Raw genomic sequence first — 27,213 nt, forward strand, 5'->3', positions numbered from 1 at the left:
TGATATTGCGAATATAATCCATATACCTAATATAAAGATCAAACTAATACACCCATTATTACTGCATCCTGATCGTGACTGTATAGTTGAGGTAACGGAATTAAGCCAGTGACCCTCATCTTGCATTCTATCGGATTATTGACATTCATTCATGCACGCTGTCATTGATCCTAATTGTTTGGTTAATCGAGATTTGTTTGATCACGTCCAACAATGACTGTGTTATAACCTTAATACTAAACAAACGTCATAAAATAAAACATTCGCTTTAACCCTGTTTAGATATAGTGAATAAATGAATAAAGACAAAATTTCCGTTCTCTGAATGAATGAATGCATTCAAAAAGTAATCGAATCTCGTTATCCATGTGAAGTACTCAATATAGTGACGCATATATCATTTGTCTTTGGGTTGATAGTACGCGCATGCGCTTCACACGGATTGGCAGTACATGCAGGGAAAATACCTTGCACGGTGAAATTTGGAAAATGTATTCTGTTACAGACAGTAACGATACTGGAACCGTTCCTGCATTTTTGAAAAAGTTATGGATATTAGTTGAAGACCCAGGATGGAATGATTTGATTTGTTGGGGAGAGGTACGTATAATCGCAATGACTTGCGGTGAGGGGAGAGAACCGATGCGTGTTCCCTGTATGTCGTATAAATGTTTACGATGACATATCAGATTTGAATCGTTCCTTGATGTACTTTAACGTTTTTGCATTAGTTGCAAGTTTTGGATAAAAAGTATTTTATGTATAGAGATTCGAAAGGTACTGGTGTGAGATGGAGACATGTTGTAAATCTAGATGATATTGAGTGTTACTTGCTATGCAGCATGGCGTTCCCCCGAGAGAAATTAGTCAAATAGGCCTCCCCTTACTATTCTTTGGCATTGTTGACAACGAACATGGAGAGGTTAGACATTTCCAGTTTTAGTTTGTGCGTTGTTTTGGAATTCGTAATTGTGTAGAAACGTTCTTTTGCACTGAGAAAGTTTATATTATAACTGCTTTGGTCTTGATAATGTTCATAATCTGTAATTTTGTACTTATCAAGTGCTTTAGAATGTATCACACTTAATCGTTTAAACATAAAGAATTATTTAATCACCATACTGTAATGCAAATAATACATGTGTAAATATTAAGTGTTTTTATTTATTTGTATAATGGCGTATTGGGTTTTCGATTGGATAACAGTAAAATATTTTCTGAACAGGGAATAAATACAGTATGTACATATTGTTTACATAACATGATTTATTTGATAAACTGTTGCATTCTCATGCATGTCATATGTATTCTATCGGTAACCCGCCATTGCAGTCAAAACAATCTCAAGGTCTTGTCGTACATCTCATCATATGGTTTCGATCCTTCCACTGGCTGTATATTTTCAGCAATGTTGTAATAGCAGATCATGCCCATTGTATCAAAACACTCGCACTATGCAGTCAAACCCGTCACACTGAAGAGATAATAAACAATTTCCCCTTCTACATCGCTCCAAAACAGTTTTAACTGTTGCTGAAAACAACCCCCCAAAATCATCGTGTAGAGTAGCATATAGCAAAAAAAGTCCTAGCAGTACGCTATTATATTGGCATTGCCTGTACAAGGCAACAGCCTTATGAGCAATATCTAGAGGCTCATGATTACATTGCCTGTAACTGGCATTTCATAGCTAGTAACGTGATCTTGCTAGGTTGGATGTAAACTAAGCAGATGAAACAATAATGGCATCTTTGGAGTAAAGATTTATGAGTTTCATGCATTTGATTATGATATTGCATTAATCATCTATTAATGATCCCTGAGTTAAAATTAATCTTTTGTGTTTTTTTGCTGGTGCTTACTCATGGAAACTTGATTCGTAGCATATTGATGTAAGACTGATAGCTGGGATCGACATGTTGACATTCGGGCTGCTTCTCATGGATTTTCTCGCATTCTCGCGCTATTATTAAGTATTAACGGGAATCATAATGTCAGATCAAAACCATATGACAGTCTGAAAAGTAAGACGATAGGATATGTTACATTTGATCAATGTTTAAAAAATCTGTAACAAAAATCAGTATTATTGTGCAACAAATCAACCTGATCAAAAGGATCGTACCATCAGTCTCATATCACCTAAGAACATGCCATTTAACAAGTTTGCTTCTAGATCACCAATTACTGTCAATGGTAGATCACTTTTAACAAACATGTTACAACTTCATCTTGTTAACCTTTTGACTTTGATCTTAACCATAAGTGGAAAGCGGGATGTCATTTGTTTTCCATATTCTGCTATGTTCTGTCATACAATTCTAATACCATAATATACTATTAGTAAAATATAAACTTGATAAAAGAGTTTCAGACTGTGTTAATTGTTTTAGGGAAATTTGCTGGTTGTACTTGTAGTGTTCATTTTTGGCTCAGCTGATGCTCCATTTGTGCACTAAAATCGTACATGGTGCACTCATGAAATTAAACTTTAATCTGAAAATTAAATGCATTACAAGTTTGTCACCACTTGTCAACTCATGCAAAACCAGTTCTTTCAAGAAAACTCAGATTTATCAATTACCATGTTGCTTAGAGTGAAAAATGTTCAGTCAGTGTAAACAAATTTTTATTTAATTGTCTTGTCAAGACTGGATTACTTTCAGCCTGCAGTCTTACAGTTGGAATATTGCTAAATGTGGAGTTAAACAACACAAACACAGAAGACTGGTTCACACCAATGTGCATGCAGGCATGCCCGCACAATCACATGCATGCACAAATTTCACTGTGTTACTTGGGTCATGAATTCATATACATGTTTTTTCAGGGTGGCACCAGTTTCCATGTGTACGACCAGTCCCGGTTTGCTCGGGAGGTCCTGCCGCTATACTTCAAACACAACAATATTGCCAGCTTCATCAGACAGCTCAACATGTGTAAGTTCCCCAGTTTGCAGCCATTAGAGTGACTTCATGCACTTTTGAATATATTAATATGCCCTCACAATGATGCTCTTGACAAGTTGCCATAGGTAATATTGTGAATTTGTTTATGGAAATTTGGTAATTCCAAAATCTATTATGAGTGAGTGAGTGAATTGTGTTTTATGCTGCTTTTGGTTTTAGCAATATTAGAGCAATAACACAACAGGGAATACCAGAAATGGGCTTCCCACATTGTACCCATGTGGGGAATTGAACCCGGGAGTGATGAGACAACGTTTTAACCACTAGACTACCCCACGCCCCAAAAACATATTATGAGCTGTCCTAACTGGAGTAGATGGTCAGGTTGATTACTTATCAATCTTCATACCCCGACAACATGGGATGTTGTTCCTACTCTCAACCACTGGTTTGTTTGCCAAAGCTTAATTACTTTGACTATCATCATGGTCATAATATACCTAAAATATTGCTGACTGAAGTCCAGAACTGCAGACAAACACTGCAGCTGCTACGATTCACTGAACATTTGGTGAATCAAACCATATTCCTTCGTGAATTCAATTTGTTATTCATGGTCACTTGAATCGAACGTTCATGCATATTTAAAGGAATGTACTCATTTGAATTTGGTGTTACTTATCAAAGGGAAATGTGCAAAGTGGAATATGTCCAAGTCAGATCAGGATAGTGGTCAATACTCTTATAGTAATTTGACAGTAATGTGGTCACTAGTCACAATATATCAAAGAATGTACTTTGTTATTGTCCACTGAATATACTAATTAATACTTCAACTGCTAATTTATTGTATTCGTTATCCAATATTCGCATTTGTTGCCCCAAATATTTGCCTTATTGTGGATTCGGTGCAGCCCTGCCAAACACCCGACAAACAAAACTTTGTATAGAATGTTGTCATGGTGATATCATGATGTTATGTACTAATGAAATGTTTATACAGAAGGATATAATTGAAAAATCACTTGAATCTGTCGAATCAATTATCCACTTTACGTATCCTGTTGATAGTACCTCCAGAATAAACAGGCTGACATAGTATTTTCTGTGACATCTAGTTTTATCAGAATGGGCAGTGATTTTCTGGATCAAAGTAGTATAGATAAGTAAATAGAGAAATTCCTGTAGCCCAATGGGTACAATTAGAAATAACTTGTTTATCAAAACTGTCAATGAAATGAATGGGGTGTAGCCAATGATGATATGTTCTTTGACAGAAGTAAATTGGGTATAGAAACATGTCAAATATATATGTCTTTCAAGATAATCCTAGGGATTCAGACACTACAGAGTATAATAAACATGATAAATGGAAGGGGGAGCTAGCTTGTTTGAATTATTTAAAGATGGATAAACACATAATTTTTTTCTTGTTGGTTCCCCCAAATTTGAAATGGTAGAACTAGATATTTATATGAGTGTCCTGGGACACACTTGAAAGAAAATACATCAGTGTCCCGTAGAATTAATGGAATAGTATTGATAATAATGATCAAATAGTCTTTCAATATACAATATGGCTGAATGTAGTTTCCAGCATTTTGATAACTCAATTAGTATGGCTGGAATGAATCACTGATCCAGTGATATATTAATGGATTTAATAAGATTACAGTATTTTCATTCTCTGTATGTATTCATAAAGATTCCCACTTTGTATTCATTATGTTAAGGCACAATCAATACATTGAAATGTGGTTTGAAATGCTTCTCTATTTGGTAATTGGTTGATATAACCTTTATACCACTGACATCCAAATAATATTAATAACTAGTTTTGTGTGTTTCAATCTTTCATATTGTCCAGTGTCACAGTGTGAAGGAAGGCTAGGGGATAGCTTTGTAGTTAAGTGTTTGCTCATGCTGATTCCCCACCAGGCTACCAGTTTGTTTCTGGTGTCCCCACTGTGATGTTGCTGGAATATTGCCCAAAGAAGTGTAAAACCATGCTCATTCGCTCAACACAATGTAACAGATCCATCAGTGTTCAAAATTAATCATGAATATCAATGGATTTTTGTTAGCATGGTTAGAGCAGTGTCTAATGCCAAATATTAAAAATCCTTAACAGTCCCTACATAAATAATACATTCCAAGACAAAGGCGAGCAAGCCTTGAGGATCCTGGACACCCTTAATTTTGAAACACTGCTTTAGCCAGATCGTAAGAAGTTTGAAACTCTAAATGTTTCGTGAGAAATTACTGGGAAAGGCGGTATTTAACTTATAGTTCAAGCCCTTCCAGTAATGAAGGTCGGACATCAAGAAATTCTTCTTGGGTCATGTTGTTTGTTAACTTTGTCGTGATCATCCCTGTTTGGTGTGAGTTAAGGCCACCATGCAGACTGACTTGACTGTCTCGTCAGACCAGCATATCCTGTTGTCTGTCAGATTCAGTAAAGTATTCTCATCTGTTTCCTTGTTTGTTTACTGTGATATGGTAACAGGAAATAAATACTTGCTTCAAACCATGAGTTCAGTAAATGTTTTGAAATGATTTTTGCTTTCATACTGCTTGGATCCAAAATTAAATACATGTATAACCCCCATCTTTTGATTCAAGGAGTATGTAATCACTGTTCTTCAGTATTACTATACCATTAAAAAAAAGTAGGGGATATTCCATTTTGCAAGCATACCACTAGCCACTGCCAGTGCATATGAGAAAAAGTAATATATATCCATACAGATGAAACATTTCCAAAGGAATGGAATAAATTCTCACATTTTCCTTTAATTTCTCTTCATCATGTGTTTCCTCCTTGGCTTCATCATTTGCATTTTATCAATCTTGTAAATCCAATATCCCCTACTTTCTTTGAATGGTATATTTTGAGTATTACTAAGTTAGTTTCACCGTTACTACAAGTTAGTTTAACTTGTGAAGATCTGGTATAGAATTGATCTTCAGTAACTCATGCTTGTTGCAAGGGGCGACTAACTGGATCGGGCGGTCAGGCTCGCTGACTTGGTTGACACATGTCATGGTATCCCAATTGCGTAGATTGATGCTCATGCTGTTGATCACTTGATTTTCTGGTCCAGATTCGATTATTTACAGATCGCTGCCATATAGCTTCAATATTGCTATGTGCAGCGTAAAAGTAAACTCGCTCATTCTTGTGCTGTTCCCATCTTTGGTTCAAACCGATATTACTCTCTGGTCATTCAGGCACATTCACTACTATTCAAATGTAAAACATCAGTAGGTCTGACATATTTGAAATGATTTCCTTTCTAAAGGTTTTTATGAGACAACACGTTATCTGCAGAACAAAAGGCAACAGTAGGAGCAGGTTTCACCTTAACAATGAATGTTTTCTTCCGAAATATGCGTAAAATGAATAATTTTTTGGCAGTGGTGAAACAAATAAATAGTTAGTTTAAAAAATAATAATACCAAAACCAAATTTTTATGTGTTTATATTTGTTAAAATAGTGAAAAAAAGACTTTGCTTAGACAGAATTACGGTCCACCTTCATGCAAATCATGTGGATGCTCCCTTACTGTGATTTGCATGTAGCTACTCTTTACTACTACACCACATGCCTCATTTGATTCTGTCAACATGGTCAACCCTGACAGCCATATGTCACCACTCCCAAGTAACCATGGTAACCTGCAACTTGTACTAGATTCCTTGTCCAGGACTTCCACAGAATAATACAGATTTATCAGGAAAGTGTCTACTGCTCTTCTTAACAATGCTTAAGAAAACAATTTTGTATGAAAAATGAACAATCAATAAATTTTAGTGTTTCTAGTGTATATATCTGAATATATTTCATTGACTGTGGACAAAATTTGATTTTCTTTCTTTCGAAACAGTTTGGTTTCTGAACATTGTGAATTACCTAGACATTTTCTGGAAACTGAAATTTAATGGAAATGAAGATCAATATTTATGAGATTTGCTTTATTTTAGTCGGTCATTATCTTGGGTTTTTTTAATTTTGAAAAACAAAGTAATTCAAAATTTTGCCTCACATGAGTGTTGGGTGCACATGCATGGTGATTGAGAAACTAGCCCCACCACAGTTGGCACCAGTTAGGACAAACAAATCCATGTCTGGCTATTAGAGTCCGTGACTTTCTAAGTTTCTGGTGCTGCAGGAAAGACAAGGACACTAGTCCATAAGTCTGAGACTAGGGACTAGTTCTTCAAATCTACCTTTTTTGTGTAAATCACTAGTCTGCGTTGGATTTGACCAATGTTGAAATTTTCTCTTACCATTTGTTGACTTAGGCTTTAAACTACATGGACTAGTTTCTAATGTTTCGGTTTCAAATGTAGTTTTGATCAAGAATTTGGTCATTGACTAGTTTCTTGACTTGAAAAGTTTGTTGTTTAAGGCCGCACTCAGCAATATTCCAGCTATATGGCAACAGTCTGTAAATAATCAAGTTTGGATCAGACAATCTAGTGATCAATTAATCATCAACAGCATGAGCATCGTTCTACGAAATTGAGATATGATGACATGTGTCAACGGAGTCAGCGAGTCTGACCACCCGATCCCGTTAAATGTCTTTTACGACAAGCATGGTTTACTGAATCTTCACGGGTCCAGACCAATAACATGATTATATAACTGCCGCCGACATGATCTGGAATTTATGTTATATTCAGATGGTTTCCGAAAGGTTATGAGCGTCGACCAGGGTGCCCTGAAGGTTGAGAAAGATGACCTTGAGTTCCACCATGTGTACTTTCAGCAAGGTCAAGAGGAACTAATGGAAAACATCAAGAGAAAGGTGGGTTCCCCAGTTGGGAGGCAGGGTTTCATTTGATATAGGAATCATGTGAGCTCAATGCAGTTTTCAGCCGAAATACTACTCACGATATTTTCAATTATATTTGATGCAAGTTATTTTCATCAGTTGGACAGGTTAGAGGTATTCTGCAAAATGTTTATTGTCCCCCGCCGCAATGCGGAATGTGGGACTGTGTATTCAGCGGCGTCTGTCCGTCCGTACGTTAACTTTGTTAACTTTGTATCTCATGAACTGTTGTACCCAATGTCTTCAAATTTGGTGACAGCCTACATTGGGGCATTACCCAGACATCAGTCGATTTGGGTAACCTTGACCTTATTTTCAAGGTCACCACGACACATTGACCACTTTTTAACCTCTTGTTAATGTGATATCTCATGCACTGTTGTACCCAATGTCTTCAAATTTGGTGACAGCCTACATTGGGGGATTACCCTGACACCAGTCGATTTGGGTAACATTGACTTTGTTTTCAAGGTCACCACAACACTTTGACCACTTTTTAACCTCTTGTTAAACGTGATATCTCATGCACTGTTGTATCCAATGTCTTCAAATTTGGTGACAGCCTACATTAGGGGATTACGCAGACACCAGTTGATTTGGGTGACCTTGACCTCATCATCACACCCGAATACAGATACAGATACACCCGAATAAAAAAGTTGTTAAACAAACGATCATTATTTTGTTGTCACTTTTCGCTGTTTCTTACGAGGGGGGAACCTCTTGCTGGTAGAACAGCCAGATAATCAACAAGCATGTGCAGTGAAATTTCAATTTCACACATACAACTCACACATCTGACAGTTCTACCAGCAAGTGGTCCTCCCTTGTAAAAAATAGCAATAAGTAAGAACAAAATAATGATCGTTTGTTACCAACTTTCTAATTCGGGTGTCCCAAATTATGAGACAAATCATCAGAGTTGGTCTGTTGATTTCATGTGACTGTGCAAAGGTTGGTTGTGTTGCATTTATTAGATTTTGTGTTAGTGAGCAATTCATTGGTCTCAAATGAAGTCATGCGGACTATAACTTCAAGTCCTTTTTTTTCATGATCATGGGTAACATCTGAAATAGTGCCTGTGTTTCATATGATGAAAGGTCATATGTTATGTCCCACTAATCATTTGTTTGTGTTGTTTGATGTAGGTGTCGCCTGGAATGAAGGTGGAGTCGATCAAGTTGAAACAGGAGGATGTATCCAAGGTGCTGACTGATGTCCGCAATCTCCGTGGCAAGCAAGACAATATTACAGCCAAGATGGACACTCTCAAGAGGTAGACAGAGATTAAATATTTTACTGCTTTGTTACTACATTCTAACAATAGTAGGGGCGGTGGGGTAGCCTGATGGTTAAAGCGTTCGCTCCTCACGCCGAAGACCCGGGTTCGATTCCCCACATGGGTACAATGTGTGAAGCTCATTTCTGGTGTCCCCTGCCGTGATATTGCTAGAATATTGCTAAAAGCGGCGTAAAACCAAACTCACTCACTCACTCTAACAATAGTATTATCTTTAGTCTCGTGGATAGAGTATCCAGAGAATGTAAGGTCTGTGATTCAATTCCTGACTATGTCCGATCAAAAGATGTTATATAGATGGTATTTGTTGTTACCCTGCCTGGTATAAAAGTGAGGTATCCAAGTAAAACTGCGGCTTGGTATCATTTAAATTTTACAATATTGCATGTAAAAGTGTTTAACTTTCATTCACTCACAAATAACCTGACGTTAAAGTGGTCTAAGAACCTTAACAAATGGGTCTAGTTCTAAATGTTCTAATCTGATTGCTTAAGAAACATTTTCAGTTGTTTGGTATCATTAAGACAAATAGTAATAGAAAACACTTGAATCAACATTTCCTGGTAGAGATGTCAGAGTAGATGTTAGAGTTTTGCAGGTAAGCAGGCTTTGCATGTATGTTCTGAGGTGGTAGGGTGGTGGGGTAGCCTAGTGGTTAAAGTGTTTGCTCATCAAGCTGAAGACCAGGGTTCAATTCCCCACATGGGTGCAATGTGTGAAGCCCATTTCTGGTGTCCCTCGCCGTGATATTGCTGGAATATTGCTTAAAGCTGCGTAAAACCATACCCACTCACTCACTCACTCACTCACATGTGTGTTCCATTTCTCGTTATAGAGAGAATGAGGCGTTATGGAGGGAGGTGGCCAATCTGAGACAGAAGCACCTCAAACAGCAGCAGATTGTCAACAAGGTAACCATGTTAAACCTACTTGGTGGACGTGAAGGAGTGTTGATGTAGCCTTGTGGTTGGCTCGTCATACAGATAGCACTGGTTCTACTCCCAACACTGTACACTTTGTATGTCCTTTCTTGCTGGCCACTATCATTATATATGGCTGTGTAAAACCAGACTCTTTGGTCTTTGGGAGGGGAAATGGAGGAGGGTGTTTCTGTATCTCATCGTGGCTTCCATTAATTATGTTTTGTTCATTTTGATGTGTTAACATATTTTATTTATGTTTTTTTTGCTATTATTAAACTCGTTATATCACATGACAGATTATACATATTGAAATGAAGTGTGAGTAACAATTTATAACGTTTCGAATAAGTACTTTTCTCTGAATCAGTAAAGAATATCCTAGTCACAGGGTTACCTCAAAGAAATGACATGGCCTAAACAAAGTTGAAGTCACAAATATCATTCCTGTAATCATATGTGTTCATGACATGACTAGTGCTATGCTAAGGGTGATGTAAATAATAGAATCTCCTTGTATAGGCATCTACTAAATCTCATAAAATTGGGGAGACAAATGGACCCGTAGTCTAAGACTGCGCAATTTGTTGTAAGGTACCACGCTTAGACATGCAAGAAAACCACTAATAATTGGTTTCAAATCCGATTCACGACCATAAGTGTTTTTAGGTTAGGGACCGTTCATAATTTATAGCTGGGGGTGGGGTGGTAGTGGTGATGATGATTTTAAGGGTGGGTCACCCATTTTGTTCATGGGAGGTATGGGGGTCATCAATTTTGTACACATCTACTATAGGGGTGGGGGTGTGTGTGTCAGCAATTTTGTACATAAATATTATTAAAAACTTATGCTTAAAAATTATGTGAAGGGGAAGGGGGTCATTGATTTTGTACATGACATGCAGGGGGGGTCACTTACTTTGTACATAAAGTTTAGAGGGGTCATTCACATTGTACATGCTTCTCCATAAAAATCATAATCAATCTCTCTCACACACACACACACACACACACACACACACACACACACCATTTGTTTTTACTTTTGTTTTTTAAATTCTAACAATTATTTCAAAATGGTGATTTTTTTTCTTTGCCAGCTGATACAGTTTCTGGTGACCCTGGTGCGAGGGAACCGGGGAATCCCCACCAATTCCAGGAAGAGAGTGATGCCACTTATGTTGAACAACTCCAGTCAGATCAGTGCCAAGCAGCCCAAGCTGAGTCGACAGTTGTCCATTGAAGAGACAGCCAAACCCTACACTGTTCAGTCGGTATGTGTAACAGGCCTGCTTATAAAACAGAAGAGTGAATCAGAATTCACAATGAAACAGCTGGGATTGTACAGTGGAGCAGTTGGAATAGTACATTGTGCTCTGAGAGATTATTTCTTCTTCTCATCAGGCTTATTATGCATATTTTCCTCTTCTCTGGAGCGACTAATCTGTTGCTTCTCTCTATGCTGGTGGTATGATCACCTTCAAAACCGATATTTAATTCAAGAACTATGCACCCTTGTAAACCTAGTGGAGAAATGGTGTGTCTTCTGGTCTTGCATGTTAATAGTTATCAAAAATGAAATTAAACACGTTCATGTTTGAATGCTTCAATAACTATATATTTCTTCTCATAAATTAACATGTTTGTGCCAAGCTATTCAAACTGTATATGCTTGCCCATCTTGAAATAAATTTGTCAATTTCTGTATTTCTGCACGTGATTTTGCTTTGAGAAAGGAGAGCTTTTCATCTGAGTGTTTTAGTGAAAATTCTCAATAATCTTCGAAGTATTGCAGCTTAACACTTTATGGGTAAAGTATTTTTCACGTGTGGTGGCCTTCATTGATGTCACCAGGGGTTAATGAGCCGGAATGTGTTTCCATATTTGCTGTTTACATTGCAGCCGTCAACCAGTGAAATTGATTTCACCCAACCCCAAGCTTCAGGACCAATCATCCATGAAGTAACAGATTCACTGCCCAATCTCAATCCTGATGTCGTGGATGATGATGAAATCTCACCTGTAAGTAACTATTCATATTAAGTCTCCCGCCGTGATATTGCTGGAATATTGCTAAAAGCGGTGTAAAACAGCACTCACTCACTGTTCATATTATTTCACATGTAAGCACTTATTGTATCTCCTATAAGTAACTGTCCATATTATCACACCTGTAGGTAACTATTCATATTATTTCACATGTAAGCACTTATTGTATCTGCTATAAGTAACTGTCCATATTATCACACCTGTAGGTAACTATTCATATTATTTCACATGTAAGCACTTATTGTATCTTCTATAAGTAACTGTCCATATTATCACACCTGTAGGTAACTATTCATATTATTTCACATGTAAGCACTTATTGTATCTTCTATAAGTAACTGTCCATATTATCACACCTGTAGGTAACTATTCATATTATTTCACATGTAAGCACTTATTGTATCTTCTATAAGTAACTGTCCATATTATCACACCTGTAGGTAACTATTCATATTATTTCACATGTAAGCACTTATTGTATCTTCTATAAGTAACTGTCCATAATATCACACCTGTAGGTAACTATTCATATTATTTCACATGTAAGCACTTATTGTATCATCTATAAGCAACTGTCCATATCTCACCTGTAGGTAACTATTCATATTATTTCACCTGTATGTAACTACCCAAATTATTGACAACTATTGTATCCATAATATCTCAGAGGAAAGTGTTAACATTTATTCTTCTTTAAGTGTATAAAGTTGATACAACATTAGGTAGTGCAGCAAAGGTGATGAACTATTGAGTTCTAAACGATAAAAACTCATCAGAATATTTTGTTTTATGAAGGATGCACTTCTCAATGAAGTGACCCCTATCAGCCTCATGCCAAACATTACCAGCCTTATGACAACCCCTCCCACCTTTACAACTACGCCTACTCCACCAGTGAATGTTCCAACCACAACAGCCGGCATCATGGGCTTGCAGGTGACATCAGCACCCATCACAGCAACGTCCGTCATCCCCACTGACGCATTAGACAGGTACAATGAGACTGAAACAAGAGTATTCGGTTTTAGCAATTACCGGCACAGTGGAAATGTTTGTTTCTTGTCAATTGTTTGAAACCATCCGCTCCATGATGAATATAACCTTTTGGTAAGATAAAATGTTTGTTCAGAATTGTTTATTTTCATGAAAATGTGACCCGTGAAGATCCAGGTTAGAATTGGCCTTCAGTAGCCCATGCTTGTTGGAAGAGGCGACTAATGGGATCGGGTGGTCAGGCTCACTGACTTGGTTGACACATGTCATTGTATCCCAATTGCGTAGATTGATGCTCATGCTGTTGATCACTTGATTGTCTGGTCCAGACTCATTTATTTACAGACCGCCACCATATAGCTGGAATATTGCTGAGTGCAGCGTTAAACAACCAACCAACCAATCATGAAAATGTTACCAAAATAAGCAAATGGAAATGTTTCATTCTTTGACACAATGAAGTTCGAACAGTCACTTGATAGGCCAGAGTATTTCCTCAGATAGTTCACACATTTATCTAGACCTGCTCAGAGGCTGACGTTTTTCTCAAAGTCTGCAGTACATGAAAGGAAAGGAATGAACAAGCTGCAATATTCATGTTGTTATAACTTACATGGTGACTTTGTAGAGGTTATTATAACTTATATGGTGACTTTGTAGAGGTTATTATAACTTATATGGTGATTTTGTAGAGGTTATTATAACTTATATGGTGACTTTGTAGAGGTTATTATAACTTATATGGTGACTTTGTAGAGGTTATTATAACTTATATGGTGACTTTGTAGAGGTTATTATAACTTACATGGTGACTTTGTAGAGGTTATTATAACTTATATGGTGACTTTGTAGAGGTCATTATAACTTACATGGTGACTTTGTAGAGGTTATTATAACTTATATGGTGACTTTGTAGAGGTCATTATAACTTACATGGTGACTTTGTAGAGGTTATTATAACTTATATGGTGACTTTGTAGAGGTTATTATAACTTATATGGTGACTTTGTAGAGGTTATTATAACTTATATGGTGACTTTGTAGAGGTTATTATAACTTACATGGTGACTTTGTAGAGGTTATTATAACTTATATGGTGACTTTGTAGTTACATGGTGACTTTGTAGAGGTTATTATAACTTATATGGTGACTTTGTAGAGGTTATTATAACTTACATGGTGACTTTGTAGAGGTCATTATAACTTACATGGTGACTTTGTAGAGGTTATTATAACTTACATGGTGACTTTGTAGAGGTTATTATAACTTATATGGTGACTTTGTAGAGGTTATTATAACTTATATGGTGACTTTGTAGAGGTCATTATAACTTACATGGTGACTTTGTAGAGGTTATTATAACTTATATGGTGACTTTGTAGAGGTTATTATAACTTACATGGTGACTTTGTAGAGGTTATTATAACTTACATGGTGACTTTGTAGAGGTTATTATAACTTATATGGTGACTTTGTAGAGGTCATTATAACTTACATGGTGACTTTGTAGAGGTTATTATAACTTATATGGTGACTTTGTAGAGGTGACTTGTACAACACAAGACTAACCAAGAGACTTCATGCTTACTTTACATAGTTGCATTGAATGTATTGTTATGAAATGTTGAAACACCACAATTGAAATAAGAAATTTGCCAGAAAATCCAGTTATTAATAAACAAACATTTGAACCCAATTTGTCAAGCCTTTGAGTTCATTTTATTAGGGGGAATCTCAGAAAAATATCATTGTTGAAAAACCTGAATTAATGCTTGATGACAAATTTGTGCGATGGGTTATCCTAGTGGTTAAAGCTTTGGCCGAAGACCCAGGCTTGATTCCCCACATGGGTACTTTGTGTGAAGCCCATTTCTGGAGTCCCCGCTGTGATATTGCTGGAATATTGCTAAAAGCAGCTTAAAACTAAAACTCACTGATGAGACATTCCTTGTAATGTAAACTATTGGTGTTCCGATTAATTGAAATAATCGAAGATTGGTCGCAGTGACTATGTGACCAAGCAATCGATCACATTTTCTCATAATCGAACACAAATGATTTTGGAACTACTGGTTTAGTCTTAGAAATACTTGACGATGGAACATGTCTTCGAAGTTGTCAGGGCCTGAAAACGTGTTTAATTGTTAGAATACTCTCTTCACTAACTGAAAAGTCATAACTGAATATTTCTTGAAGTCTCCAGGAAGTTTATGTTCATGATATGTTAGTCATCACTTTAAAGTAGCAAGTTGCATCATGTTATACTTATCTGCAATAACAACCTTATAGGAAAATCTGAAAAATGACAATAACCAATTTTTTTCGATGATTGATCGGTGTTATAATGAACCAATCATCAATTATAAGATTTTAACCAATTCCCAACACTAATGTAAACACATTTGTGTGTTGATCTGATGTGGCTACTACTGTGTTGCAGGACTGATATGAACGAACAGCTGGACATCCTGCAGACTGACATCAATGAGTTGAAGGATTTGTTGTCAGGAGGACAGTACAGTCTTGACTCCAGTGTGTTGTTGGGGGTAAGTTTGGGTTGGCACATTACTTTCTCCCATTACATGCATGCTACTCATAATCACTACTGGCAGTCATGAAAAAGACTTGCGTCAATATCTTGTTTGTTCATTTTGAAGTTATTATTGCAGAACAGTTACAGTTGATAATTGATCACTGCATATCAAGTTTTCTATCACTGTCTTAAACAAATCTAAATAATTTTGTCTTTTTAGTTCAGAGGACACACATGTTAATCCATGTTCATGTTTTTCCTAAAAATCTGCATATTGTTTTGTATGGATAGTATTTGTTAACTGCATTATTTACTGTGGAATATTTGGTATCAAAACTGACAGTGAAGTATGTAAATCAGTAAGTCGTCACACAGCATTAAATTCTGTAAACCACTTGTCCAAAGATAGAGTCTAGTAAAATTCTGTGTGGTCGAGTAAACTCAGTTGATAATAGTGCATATGAAACTAATATCATATACCAAAAAATGATACACTGAGAAACAAATATGTCTGCAATAACAGCTTTCCAGGTCTCATAATTAATCATGACTGAAAAAACTGGTGAAGTACAGATCAGTGACACCAAACAGTACAATAAATACATAGTTCTTTCCATTTCGTTATCTGTTAACCATTAAACAGCAGCCTGTCAATGGCTAATTTTACTGTGGTTAATGGAGACATAAACACAAAAACTTTGTTTAGATAACCCCCAAAATGCAACAGAATCATGTGCAAAGTACGTGTATGGAAAAGTATTTGAAATGAAAGAGTTGTGTTTGAGTCAACAAACAAGGATTCAATTATTTCAGTTGTTCAATCCAGAGTCGCCCCTGTCTAAGGCTGCAGATACAGTAAGTACCATACGCTGTTTATGTTGAATACAGTTGCCTCTACTCCAGATCATTAAACAACTTCTCGATCTTCTCTTTGAGATATATCTTTACGTATAGTTAGCTATTTAATTTTTGCTTCCTCAGATGGTGATTCTAGGAAAGAAGTCCTACATGTCCAAAGTCTTCCACACTTGTTTCTTTGTTTGTTGTTAAATGCCACGCTCGGTAGTATTTCAGTATGTGACTGTGGTCAGTAAAATTTTTAACTTACCTTACCTCATGGTAATGTGCATATTACCTTTGCAAGATTGGAATGTATTGATAAGTATCCTTGTTGAATGCTATCATGACACTGGTGACGTGTCGATCTCGTCCGGCGAGCAGTAGCACGCCCCCCAATCCCGTCATGTGACAACGAGAACACGTCTCTTTATCCTTTATCGCACTGCGAGTTGGACGTGTATCGAAGTGTATAGGATATTTCTGTTTTCATTGCTTACTGTATTCTTTGTGTTTTGCTACGGTAAGGTTTTCCTATTGTATCCTTCTACCATGATATAACAAAAAATTCTACCCACCGTTGGCTGTTTTTGTCGCTGTACGGTCTTTGCGGTGTGTTGTTTTGCTTTGTTTTGCCTCGCGTTGTTCTTCCAGCTTCGCTACGGCAGAATTAGCTAATTCCTTGGTCAGCCTGGGTTGTTTTTATCCTTGCTTGTCCATTGTATGTATCTTGTTCTCTTTCTTTGTGTCATATTTTTTGTGTTTCCCCTCGTTGAGGTTTTCACTTGCTTGGCAGTAATGGAGGCTGTCGCTAGGCATGGCACATACATGCAGAGCTACTAGTGTGTGCTCACTGTTGTCGTTTAGTTTCGTATTCCGTTTTTCCTGCCGTTTTTCGCTTCATTGTCGCGTTACGCTGTCTGCGTTTCTTTTCTTATATGGGTAAGCGTGTGTTATATTTACTTAACGTGTTCAACAGTAATTGTTTTTCTGTTGTTGCAGTTTGCAGTGGTTAGTTCATGCCATGTGTTTACTGCAATCGGTGCAAGTCTCAGAAGTCAGCTAAAGACCCCCATCCTGCTTGCCTGGACTGTCTGGTCGACTCAGCATGTACTTGGACCTCTCAGTGCTCGTTTCGCGGGGACCTACCTTCCACCGACTCTAAAGCATTCCTAGCTGCTCGGAACAAACGTTTTACTCAATGCAAGCGCCTCATGTCTTCTAACGACGCCTGTGAGACTGCTCAGGTTCCCTCGACGCCTACGGCTCAGCTTGGGAACGCCTCTACGCCTTCAGCGGATCGGCGATCTACGATTTCGCCTCCCCACCAGTCCTCATCTCCGGAACGCTCCAGAGCGAGCATCCTCACACAGGCCCAGATCGACAATGCAGTGAATCCAGGCGTTCCGTCTATTCTTCAGTATTCCCGGCTCATGGATCTCCTGGTTGGTCTCCTTGAGAGGGAGGACCTTCAGCGTCCGGATGATCGCTCTAAAGAACACCAGCGCTCCTCTGACCGTGGTTCACCTTCCGGAGATGATCAGCGCTTGCCTACAGATCGTCAACGCTCCCCTCAACTTTCTCCAAGGCGTTCACCTGCGCGGGACGTTCGCCTTGGGGCTTTCCTGTATGGGACGTACGGTGCTCCTCGCCTCAGCGCTCTCCACGAACTTTCACCTCTTCATCGGCGTTCCCGTTCCCGATCCCCTATATTTAGGTTGCAGGATTCCACGTCCCTTTGTCGAAGGCTCAGTTTGTTCCAGATTATGAGGAAGAAGACAACCAGGGTCTGACGCACTTGGGCCTGGAGAGTGTTTACGCCTGGATAGCTGACAGACTTATCAGTTGCCCGTCTCCAGGGTTGGATATCCCTCGTGCTACCTCCATTTGGGATGAACCAGAGCTCCTTCTGCCACCGCACCCCATGGTTGCTGATGCCATTGCTTCACTTGACGAGGATTTCCAAAAGTTATCTCTCAATCCCTCCATCAAGCCTGCTAAACACAGCCGTCAGGATTACAAGGTGCATTCTTTTGACTTTGTGGATTTTGGCGCTACCCAGGATGAAGCGGCCAAACGCCTTTCGGACGCTTCTCAAACTCAATACAAGGTCCCAGATGCCAAGTTGTTGGCGATTGATACGGAACTCAGTCGAACGTTGAAGCCCCTTTCCGTGCTTGCTTCGGCCACGGAGGCCATGTCTCGAGATCTCTCGGAGGATAACCCTTCCCGCTTAGATCATCTTACCACTATGTTCAGGTGGCAGGCAAGAGTACTGTCCGACGTGGTGGATCTAGTTTGTTTGGCCTAAGCTACCATCACTGTGACTAGGAGGACTGGGTTACTTGCTCCCTGTACCTGGCAGGAGGAATTCAAGAAAAGACTGATGCGTGCCCCGTTTGCGGTGCCCACCTTATTCGCGAATAAGATCATGGATGTTTTCTCAGAGCATGCCTCCTTAACCCAAACTGAGATTGCGCTCTGATCTTTTCGTCACTTCACAACTTTGTCAGTGCCAGCTACCAGTACCACCAACCTTTACCAATCCAGGAGGACGTTGGTTCGTGGAGCCTTTAGTGGTCGTGGCAGGGGACGTCCCAACGGCTTCCAACGTCATCCCGCCGGTAACCAAAAGGACTTGGACAAGACCAGCAAGCTGATGTTTTGGGCGGTCACGACTGGGACCTTCCGCCCCCATTTGTCCATATCCGCGATATACCTGTAGACGGGAGACTCGGGGTCTTCTGGCCCAACTAAACAATCCTAGAAGACCTCTTTGTCACCAATCTTCTCAAGACAGGCTACAAGTTGCCAATAACCAAGTTGCCTGCTTTGACCACTTCGCCCCAGTCTCACGAATATTCCATCGTTCAACACCAGCACCTGTTGACCAACATCCAGATGTTGCTGGACAAGAAAGCCATAGAACAAGTACTAGAGCCCAGCAACTCCCCAAGGTTTTACTCTCCCATCTTCTTAGTACCCAAAAAGAATTCTCAGAAGATGAGAATGATACACAATATCACGGTGTTCAACAAACTGTACCTTCCAGAGCTGCCACATTTTCGGATGATATCTCTGGTCCAGCTACGAACCAAATTGTCCCCCAAGGATTGGTTGGCCAGTCTGGATCTTCAAGACGCCTACCTACATGTTCCCATCTACGAACCTCACCGAAAGTTCCTGAGGTTCATATTCCACGGTCACCATTACCAGTGGAAGGTCCTGCCGTTTGGCATCTCTATGGCCCCGTGGCTTTTCACTCAAATTACAGCACTGATTTCCCGGTATCTTCATCTTCGAGGGATAGAGATCGACCCATACATCGACAACTCTCTCATGAGCCACAAGGAGTGCCTGCTGCTACGCAGACAGAGGGATTTTACACTCAAGCTTTGCCACCAACTCGGTTGGATTGTCAACCTCGAAAAGTCCCACCTAGAGCCATCTCAACAGCTGACATTCATAGGGGGGTTGTTCCTGACAGACCAAGACCTTCTGCGGGTTCCACCGGACAGATGGCAAAGGATCCTCAGTCTTGCTCTTCGGGGTCTGTCACACCCACTTACACTCAGGGAATGGCAGTCCCTATTCGGTCTGTTGATGTCAGCTCAGGATCTTACCGCCGGAGGGAGATTGATGCTAAGACCGCTTCAACGGTTCCTCTCGCCTTTCATCCGCTTAGACGATCTCACTCCGCGGTTTCCGCTGCCCCTTCATCTTCATCCCTTTCTTCAATGGTGGACGATTGAGTCAAAAATTTGCGGCGGCAGCTCTTTGACCGAATTCACACACGATCGCGAACTGTTTGTGGACGCCTCTCTGCAGGGTTGGGGCGCTCACCTTGACTCTCAGACAAGGGCAGGGCTGTGGTCAACCACACAGGCAGGTTGGCACAGCAACAACCTAGAGCTCCAGGCTGTCATCTTAGTCATTCAGCACTGGATTCATTTGCTACGGGGTTCCAAGCTCTTTGTGGCTTCAGACAACTCGACAGTGGTCTTGTTGATCCGCAACCAGGGAACAACCAGCTCAGGCCTTCTCTTGGATCAGACGTTTCATTTGTTTCGTCTCCTGGACGACAACAACATCCAGATCAGAGCTCGTCACATTCCGGGTTGCAGGAACGTCTTGGCAGACGCTCTGTCCCGACCAGACAATCCGTCCCCAACGGACTGGATGCTTCATCCAGAAGCATTCGATCTGGTTTGTCACTTCCATCACAGACTGTTAGTGGACCTCTTTGCAACAAAGCACAACCATCAACTTCCAGTCTACGTGTCTCGTCTTCCGGATCCTGCCGCTTGGGCAGTGGACGCTCTGTCCCTCTCTTCGGAGGGTCTAGACGCCTACGCGTTTCCTCCTCCAGTCCTTCTTCCCAAAGTCGTAGCCAGGCTCAAGGAGACCCCAAGCGGATGACTTTGCTTTTGACTTTGCTTTTGCTCACGCCTTGGTGGCCGGCGAGAACCAGGTTCTCCGAACTATGTCGGCTTGCCGAAGGAGATCCTCAACCGCTACCACAGTGGCCGCACCTTCTACCGCATCCTCACAGCCGTCTGTTGCGCCCAGATCCGGACAGGTTTCATCTATGCACTTGGGCCATCTTCTGAAAGCACTGAAATCCAAGGGTTATTTGGCTGGTGTGGCTACGATCATCGCCTGTGCTCATAGAGTGTCCACCTGCAGCCTGTCCCATGACAAATGGTCTGCGTTTTGTGCTGATCGCTCCAAGAATCCGGTTAAAGCTTCTCCTCAAGTTACTGTGGAATTCCTCCTCTACCTACGCAACACTCGTCATCTGAAGGGTGGTACGATTTCCACTTATTTGGCAGCCCTTAATTCAGTGCTGGCCGTCAAGTCTGATAGGAAGGTCTCCAAGATCCCTGAACTCCTGGCCATGCTGAAAGCGTTTAAGTTGGAGGATCAGAAGTCGAAGTTCCGCCCTCCAGCTTGGGATCTCAACGTGGTTTTACAACACCTACGTGGGCGTCCTTATGAGCCTTTGTCTGAGGCCTCCTTCGAGGACACGTCCAGGAAGGCAGTCTTTCTTTTGGCGCTTGCTACTGCGGCCAGAGTTAGTGAGCTTCACGGGCCAAGACGTCACCAGGATTAGGTTTGAACAGGCTCGTCACGGTTCCGTCCATTTGAGTCATCTCTGGGACGTCATTGCCAAGAACCAGCTGCCTGGTCAGCCGGATCATTTGTTTGTCATCCCTCCTTTGTCTTCTATAGTGGGCAGTGATGAGTCCGATGAACTTGCGTTGTGTCCCGTCAGGGCCCTTAAAGAGAACATCAAGCAGTCGGCAGTCAGGAGACGCGCCAGGAAAGGCCCTTTTATTCCGTTTTCTTCTGCGTCAAAGGGTGAGGTCAACAGAAATACCATCGCTTTGTGGCTTAGCTCCACTATCCTCGCAGCTTACGACTCTGCTGGTTTGCCTCACCCTACCGCCAACAACCCACATGAGATCCGGGCCTTAGCGTCCACCATGGCCCTGCACAGAAACTGCTCGGTCCCCACTATTATGGAAGGTTGTTTTTTGGAGGTCTAACACAGTCTTCGCCAGCCATTATCCGGGATCTGGCAGTCCAGGATGTACAGGGGCTTCAGTCCTTTGGCCCGCTTGTAGTAGCTCAGTAACTGACGCGGCCTTCTTCTCACTAGGTGATTCTTCCTTTTGTTTAATCACCTTAGTGATGGTTTTAAGGTTAACCCACGTTCTCTCGTGTTGTGTTTCCTTATCAGAGGCTCTACTGGTGGTTTACTGTTCTTGTTTCGTCGGTTCCAGTTCTACAACAAGACAGTTTCCACGTCCCCAGCTGTGCTGTTTTGGTCTGATAGTTTTGGCTGGTCCTTGCCGGTGTCCGACCCTCCTGCCTTTCTGTCGGATCAACATGCACATTTCCATGAGGTAAGGTTAGTTAAAAATTTATTAAAATCTAAATATTTTAGATATTTAAATACTTACCTTACCTCATGGCGTCTTACGCCCTCCCTACGATGGATCATCTCCTCCCCACTTTGGACTCTGCTCGGACTTCAGGATTCAGATAAAGTGACGTGTTCTCATTGTCACATGACAGGATTGGGGGGTGTGCTTCCGTTCGCCGGACGAGATCGACACGTCACCAGTTTCATGATAGCATTCAACAAGGATACTTATCGATCACGTTTCCAATCTTTGTATTGGATGAGCAAAGGTAATATGCACATTACCATGATAAAATATTTAGATTTTAATATTTTAATCTTGCCAACTTGTCAATCCAGTGATTGAGATCAGGAGCATGATGACCTACATCAACCGAGTCAGAGACCCAGACTACCTGCTCCTGTTATTTGTTTATTTAAGATCCATGATTGCTTGTCAGAAGATGTGACTAACAGGATTGGGTAGTCATGATCACTGACTTGGTTCATGTATGTCATTGTGGTCAAGTTGCATGAATTGTCTGGTCTAGATTTGGGCGGTGGGGTAGCCTAGTGGTTAAAGCGGTAGCCTGAGTGGTTAAAGCTCCAGCCTGTCATGCTGAAGACCTGAGTTCGATTCCCCGTATGGGTACAATGTGTGAAGCCTATTTCTGGTGTCCCTCGCCATGATATTGCTGGAATATTGCTATTATTGACAGATGGCTGTATTGTTGCTGGAATATTCCCGAGTGCGGCATAAAACATCAAACAAAACCAAGTTGTTATTCCTCTTGATACATTTGATGATATTTTTTCAGACACTGCAGACAATTCAAGATGGTAACAAGTCTGGAAACACTGGTACAATCTTGGGTGAGTGACAGTCATATGGCTTCAGAGTTTTAGGGTTATTTCAAATGTATGGTAACAAAAATTTATTTCTCAAAATAATTTAGCAATGATGAACTTGCTGGTGGTGAAATATTTATACTTGGATTACTAACAAAATGCCATTGATGATTCTGAACATAGTAAGCAGTCAGTGAATACAGACCTAACTTTGTGTATTGTCAGAGTAAATTAAAGATCTATTTCATCACCACAGTTTATGTATGAAAAAAATGAAACATACAACTTAATGGATGAGAACTTCTTATTTATTGCATAGAGTGACGTTTCGATGTAGATTCTTACATCGTTATCGAGCTAAAAGTGAATACAACCAGATGTAGAGGGGTATATATACACAGTATGTTTTGACAACAGCAGATTAACATTAACAACAACATGTAATTGAATAACAACTGGTACATAATTATGAGAGGCCAGTGGGAGACTAAGAACAACAAATGAGACTGGGAACGAAGCCAATAAACAAGAGGGATTAAGTTGTAATAACAAGCTGATTGGATGCTTTGTAGAGTCTATAGTTTGATTAGTTCTTCATAGGCCGATGGTATGTAGTATCCTTGGTCTCTGTTGATCAAAGGTTTGTGGCGGCGGATTTCGATGGCTTCAAAGAGTTTTCTTTTTGTGAGGTCCTGATTCTTGGTTGATAGGATTTCAAATTTGTCAAACTTGATTTGATGAGCAGGGAATTTCTGTTGGTGATCGGAGAGGGCTGATTTGCTGTCTGATTTTGCTGTTGAGGTTTTATGTTCTTGAATGCGGATATCAACGGGACGGTATGTTTCACCAATATAGGAGTTGCCACATTTACAATCTGCTGTTGTCAAAACATATTGTGTATATATACCCCTCTACATCTGGTTGTATTCACTTTTAGCTTGATAACGATGTAAGAATCTACATCGAAACGTCACTCTATGCAATAAATAAGAAGTTGTCATCCATAAAGTTGTATGTTTCATTTTTGAGTCACCAACATCTAGAATGCCCATCAAACAATTAGTTTATGTATGATAATATAAATGAAACAATTTTCTTATCAATTGTAAGTTTTCCTGTTGATGATATTTCCGATTATCAGTCTTTTTAGCAAGCCCAGCAACAAACAAAGATAGTGTCAATTACAGGATTGTTTGTTCAATACTTACTTATTTGCAAGCAATCTTAGACATAGCTGGAATTGTACTTTGTTAAACAACAAACAAAGTCAAAATGTCTGAATTTCAGGTAATGAATTGATCCAGTATGAACCTCAGGAAGACCTGTCCAGCCTGCCACTGTTTGACCTTGGCGACACCGGCCTAAGTCTGCCTGGTCTGGAGGACATGGATGACAACATGGACGACAACCTTGCTGGGAATTCCTTGCCAGAATCTCATCCTCCTGAGCTCCACACTCCGCAGATAGATCCTGATCTATTTTTGACAAATGTGAAAATCAAAAGGGAGAAGGACAACTGATTGAGATGATGTACATATTTTAATTTTGTCATATTTGAGTCAGGAAATGAAGTTGTAAATTACCCAACTCTTTAAGCATTCACAGCTGGTCGAGTTCTAGATGTGCTCTTTGTTACTATGTTACTGACAAATAGCCATGGGATGTTTTGGGAGTTTTAAAGGCATTGATTAGTGTATACACAGTATAGTGAAATCAGTTGTAGGTTGGCCTTTGAGAAATAGTCTTTTCATTTATTTTTTTTTGCCTCAGTATGCCACAGCATAAGAAATATTGAGCATTTATGACATTTTTATTGCATTGTATCCATCAGTCAGTCACCTATCAATAAACATATTGCTGAAAATGCATTTATCAGTGTTCAAAACATACACCATTCAGGGAGACAAAACCAGGTGAGATTAATCAGGATCACCAATTGTTAAAAGTCGTCTGTCATATAAAAATAATTTGTATGCTTTGAAAGTGAAAGTATCCATATTTCTTGTAGCACTGGGACCATTTTGAAAAATGATCCTTAACTTCTGAGTAGTATATATAATATGAGTTAAGGTCATTACCCTTTGGCTCTCAGTCTACTTCTAACGTCACTATTGGTACCCAGAAGGCCCAATCTGGTCTCATGACTGACAAAACCCTTGCATGATATATTATTTGTTTTAATATTGATTACGAAGGAACATATGATTGCATGACCATAACATCTCTGTGAATTGTAAAATGATTTAGGTAGCTTGTTCAGGACAGACAGCAGATGTCGTCTGCCCTTTTTGAAGCTGCTGTTTCAGAAGAAGTGCTCTCATCTATATTTATTGTTGTAGCTTCATCTTTGCTGTAAATAAATGTTAAGATGAAATCATCCATCATGAAGAACTCATCCTGATGTTTCTGTTTATGGCTACTTATTTTTATTACTTATTTCATCGTGTTTCTACCAGGATTAGGGTACCAGGATTAGGGGTTAAAATAGGCAGGTTGTAAGCCCAAATGGATTTGGTGGCTCAGTGACTTGATTCATTGCCTGTCTTCGTACCCCTACTGGGTGGAACATTGCTCACAACACCCATCACAGGATTGTTTGGCTTAGCCTTATACAGGCCACTGTCATTGAGCTGGAATATTGCTTAGTGCCGAATAATCACCACGCCCACATTGTATATATGTACATATGTTTAGCTTGTACAAGACCCTGTTGTGAGGTAATCTACACACTGTAAAAATATATTAGGTTTGTGACCATCTTTAACAATCTTTTGTTCATCCCTGTTTCAAGTTATACAAATGTTTGATGCCTTGTAGAAACAGACTTAATATACTGTCATTTGATTATGGTAGACCTTCATTTAATTCATCTAAGGTATTGCAAATCTGTGCACACACTTGTGTCCTTAGGTGTGCCACAACCATGTGATCGTGGGTTCAAATCCCAGTTTGTTTCTAGGTTTGTCTAACACTTGAGCAATAAACAGTTTTATAAACCAGTGTTAAATTTCCAAAAAGCTCAAGGTATGGCAAACCTGTTCCCAGGTATCACAGTGTCATATGTCTGAGGGGCAGTGGGGTAGCCTTGTGGTTAAAGCATTCGCTTGTGGCGCTGAAGACCTGGATTCGATTCCCCATGTGGGTACAATGTGTGGGGCCCATTTCTGGTATCCACCTTGATATTGCTTGAATATTGCTAAAAGTAGCATAAAACTACAACTCAAACACTCACTCATATGGGCTGAATATCGTTTGAACGACTGTAAGACCATCCTCACTCACTCTAAGTTCTGTTTCTTTTTTTGAAAGTGATAATAAATAAATTTTAAAACTATTGTTTACACTGTGCGCAAAATTATGCTACTTAGGGTCAGCTACCCATGATATATTTCTCAGGATAACTTGTAAGGAAAACTGAGAACTCGCACAATACGTCCACACAGCGGTGTGACAAGAAGAAGAATGATCACTCTGAGGTAGTCACATGGGTAGATAGGGGAACGGGCTGCCCGCTTAGCCAGGGACTAGGGACCTGTCCTATAAAGAGAGCAGCCTGGGGAACATTATCGTATGGACAAGGGAGGCCTACAGGAAAAGTTCTCATTCGTTCCATTCGTGGAAGCAGGAGAGAGAAGTGCAAATCGTGACATGGATAAGTATATGAATATACAATTTATAGTTACAATTTCCAATAACAACTTATTTTTGTGAGTGATGCATGGTGTTTCTTCTATTTTGTGTTTGTTATAAGGTTAACCTTGTCACAACATGTATTTTGAGAAAATATTTGTATCAGCATCAGTTTGTTATTCATATCAGTTTGTTTTGAATTTTCTCAGTTTCTGTTTAGCACATGGGGTTTGGCGCATTGTTGATTGCCTTCTTACATTGGTCATGTACAGTGTATATACAAGTAGGTAGTGTATCATGAATATGCAGACATTATGCACCTGCTCAGTCAGCTGCTATGATTAATAAACTGTTATGGTTTCATACCAAAAATGTCTTTGTGTTTGTTCACATGCAACTGCAATTTGTTGTGCAGAATTGCATCCCTTTGGTTTCAGGAGCT

At 39.8% G+C, this 27,213-nt stretch overlaps 1 protein-coding gene across 1 annotated transcript; it reads left to right on the top strand.

Annotated features, from left to right (window-relative positions):
* Window positions 1-427: 427 nt before the first annotated feature.
* LOC124284996 (heat shock factor protein 1-like) lies at window positions 428-27,143 on the top strand. The gene is made up of 12 exons (XM_046721140.1): window positions 428-600; window positions 2,831-2,939; window positions 7,600-7,724; window positions 8,900-9,027; window positions 9,887-9,962; window positions 11,072-11,245; window positions 11,874-11,993; window positions 12,816-13,012; window positions 15,455-15,560; window positions 16,361-16,402; window positions 23,111-23,165; window positions 24,429-27,143. Exons 1-12 carry the CDS (start codon window positions 490-492, stop codon window positions 24,659-24,661), a joined length of 1,476 nt encoding a protein of 491 aa, XP_046577096.1. The 5' UTR covers window positions 428-489; the 3' UTR covers window positions 24,662-27,143.
* Window positions 27,144-27,213: the final 70 nt, after the last annotated feature.

Source organism: Haliotis rubra, unplaced genomic scaffold (genome assembly GCF_003918875.1).
Source record: "Haliotis rubra isolate DU_JTF1 unplaced genomic scaffold, ASM391887v1 Scf11, whole genome shotgun sequence".
Classification (NCBI taxonomy): domain Eukaryota; kingdom Metazoa; phylum Mollusca; class Gastropoda; order Lepetellida; family Haliotidae; genus Haliotis; species Haliotis rubra.

What these genes read in the sequence shown, in the direction of transcription:
- LOC124284996 (XM_046721140.1), top strand. Translation starts at nt 490, where the DNA reads ATGTATTCTGTTACAGACAGTAACGATACTGGAACCGTTCCTGCATTT. An exon ending in CATCAGACAGCTCAACATGT is followed by an intron (nt 2,940 to 7,599) that starts GTAAGTTCCCCA and finishes TGTTATATTCAG; the next exon opens with ATGGTTTCCGAAAGGTTATG. An exon ending in AAGATGGACACTCTCAAGAG is followed by an intron (nt 9,028 to 9,886) that starts GTAGACAGAGAT and finishes TTCTCGTTATAG; the next exon opens with AGAGAATGAGGCGTTATGGA.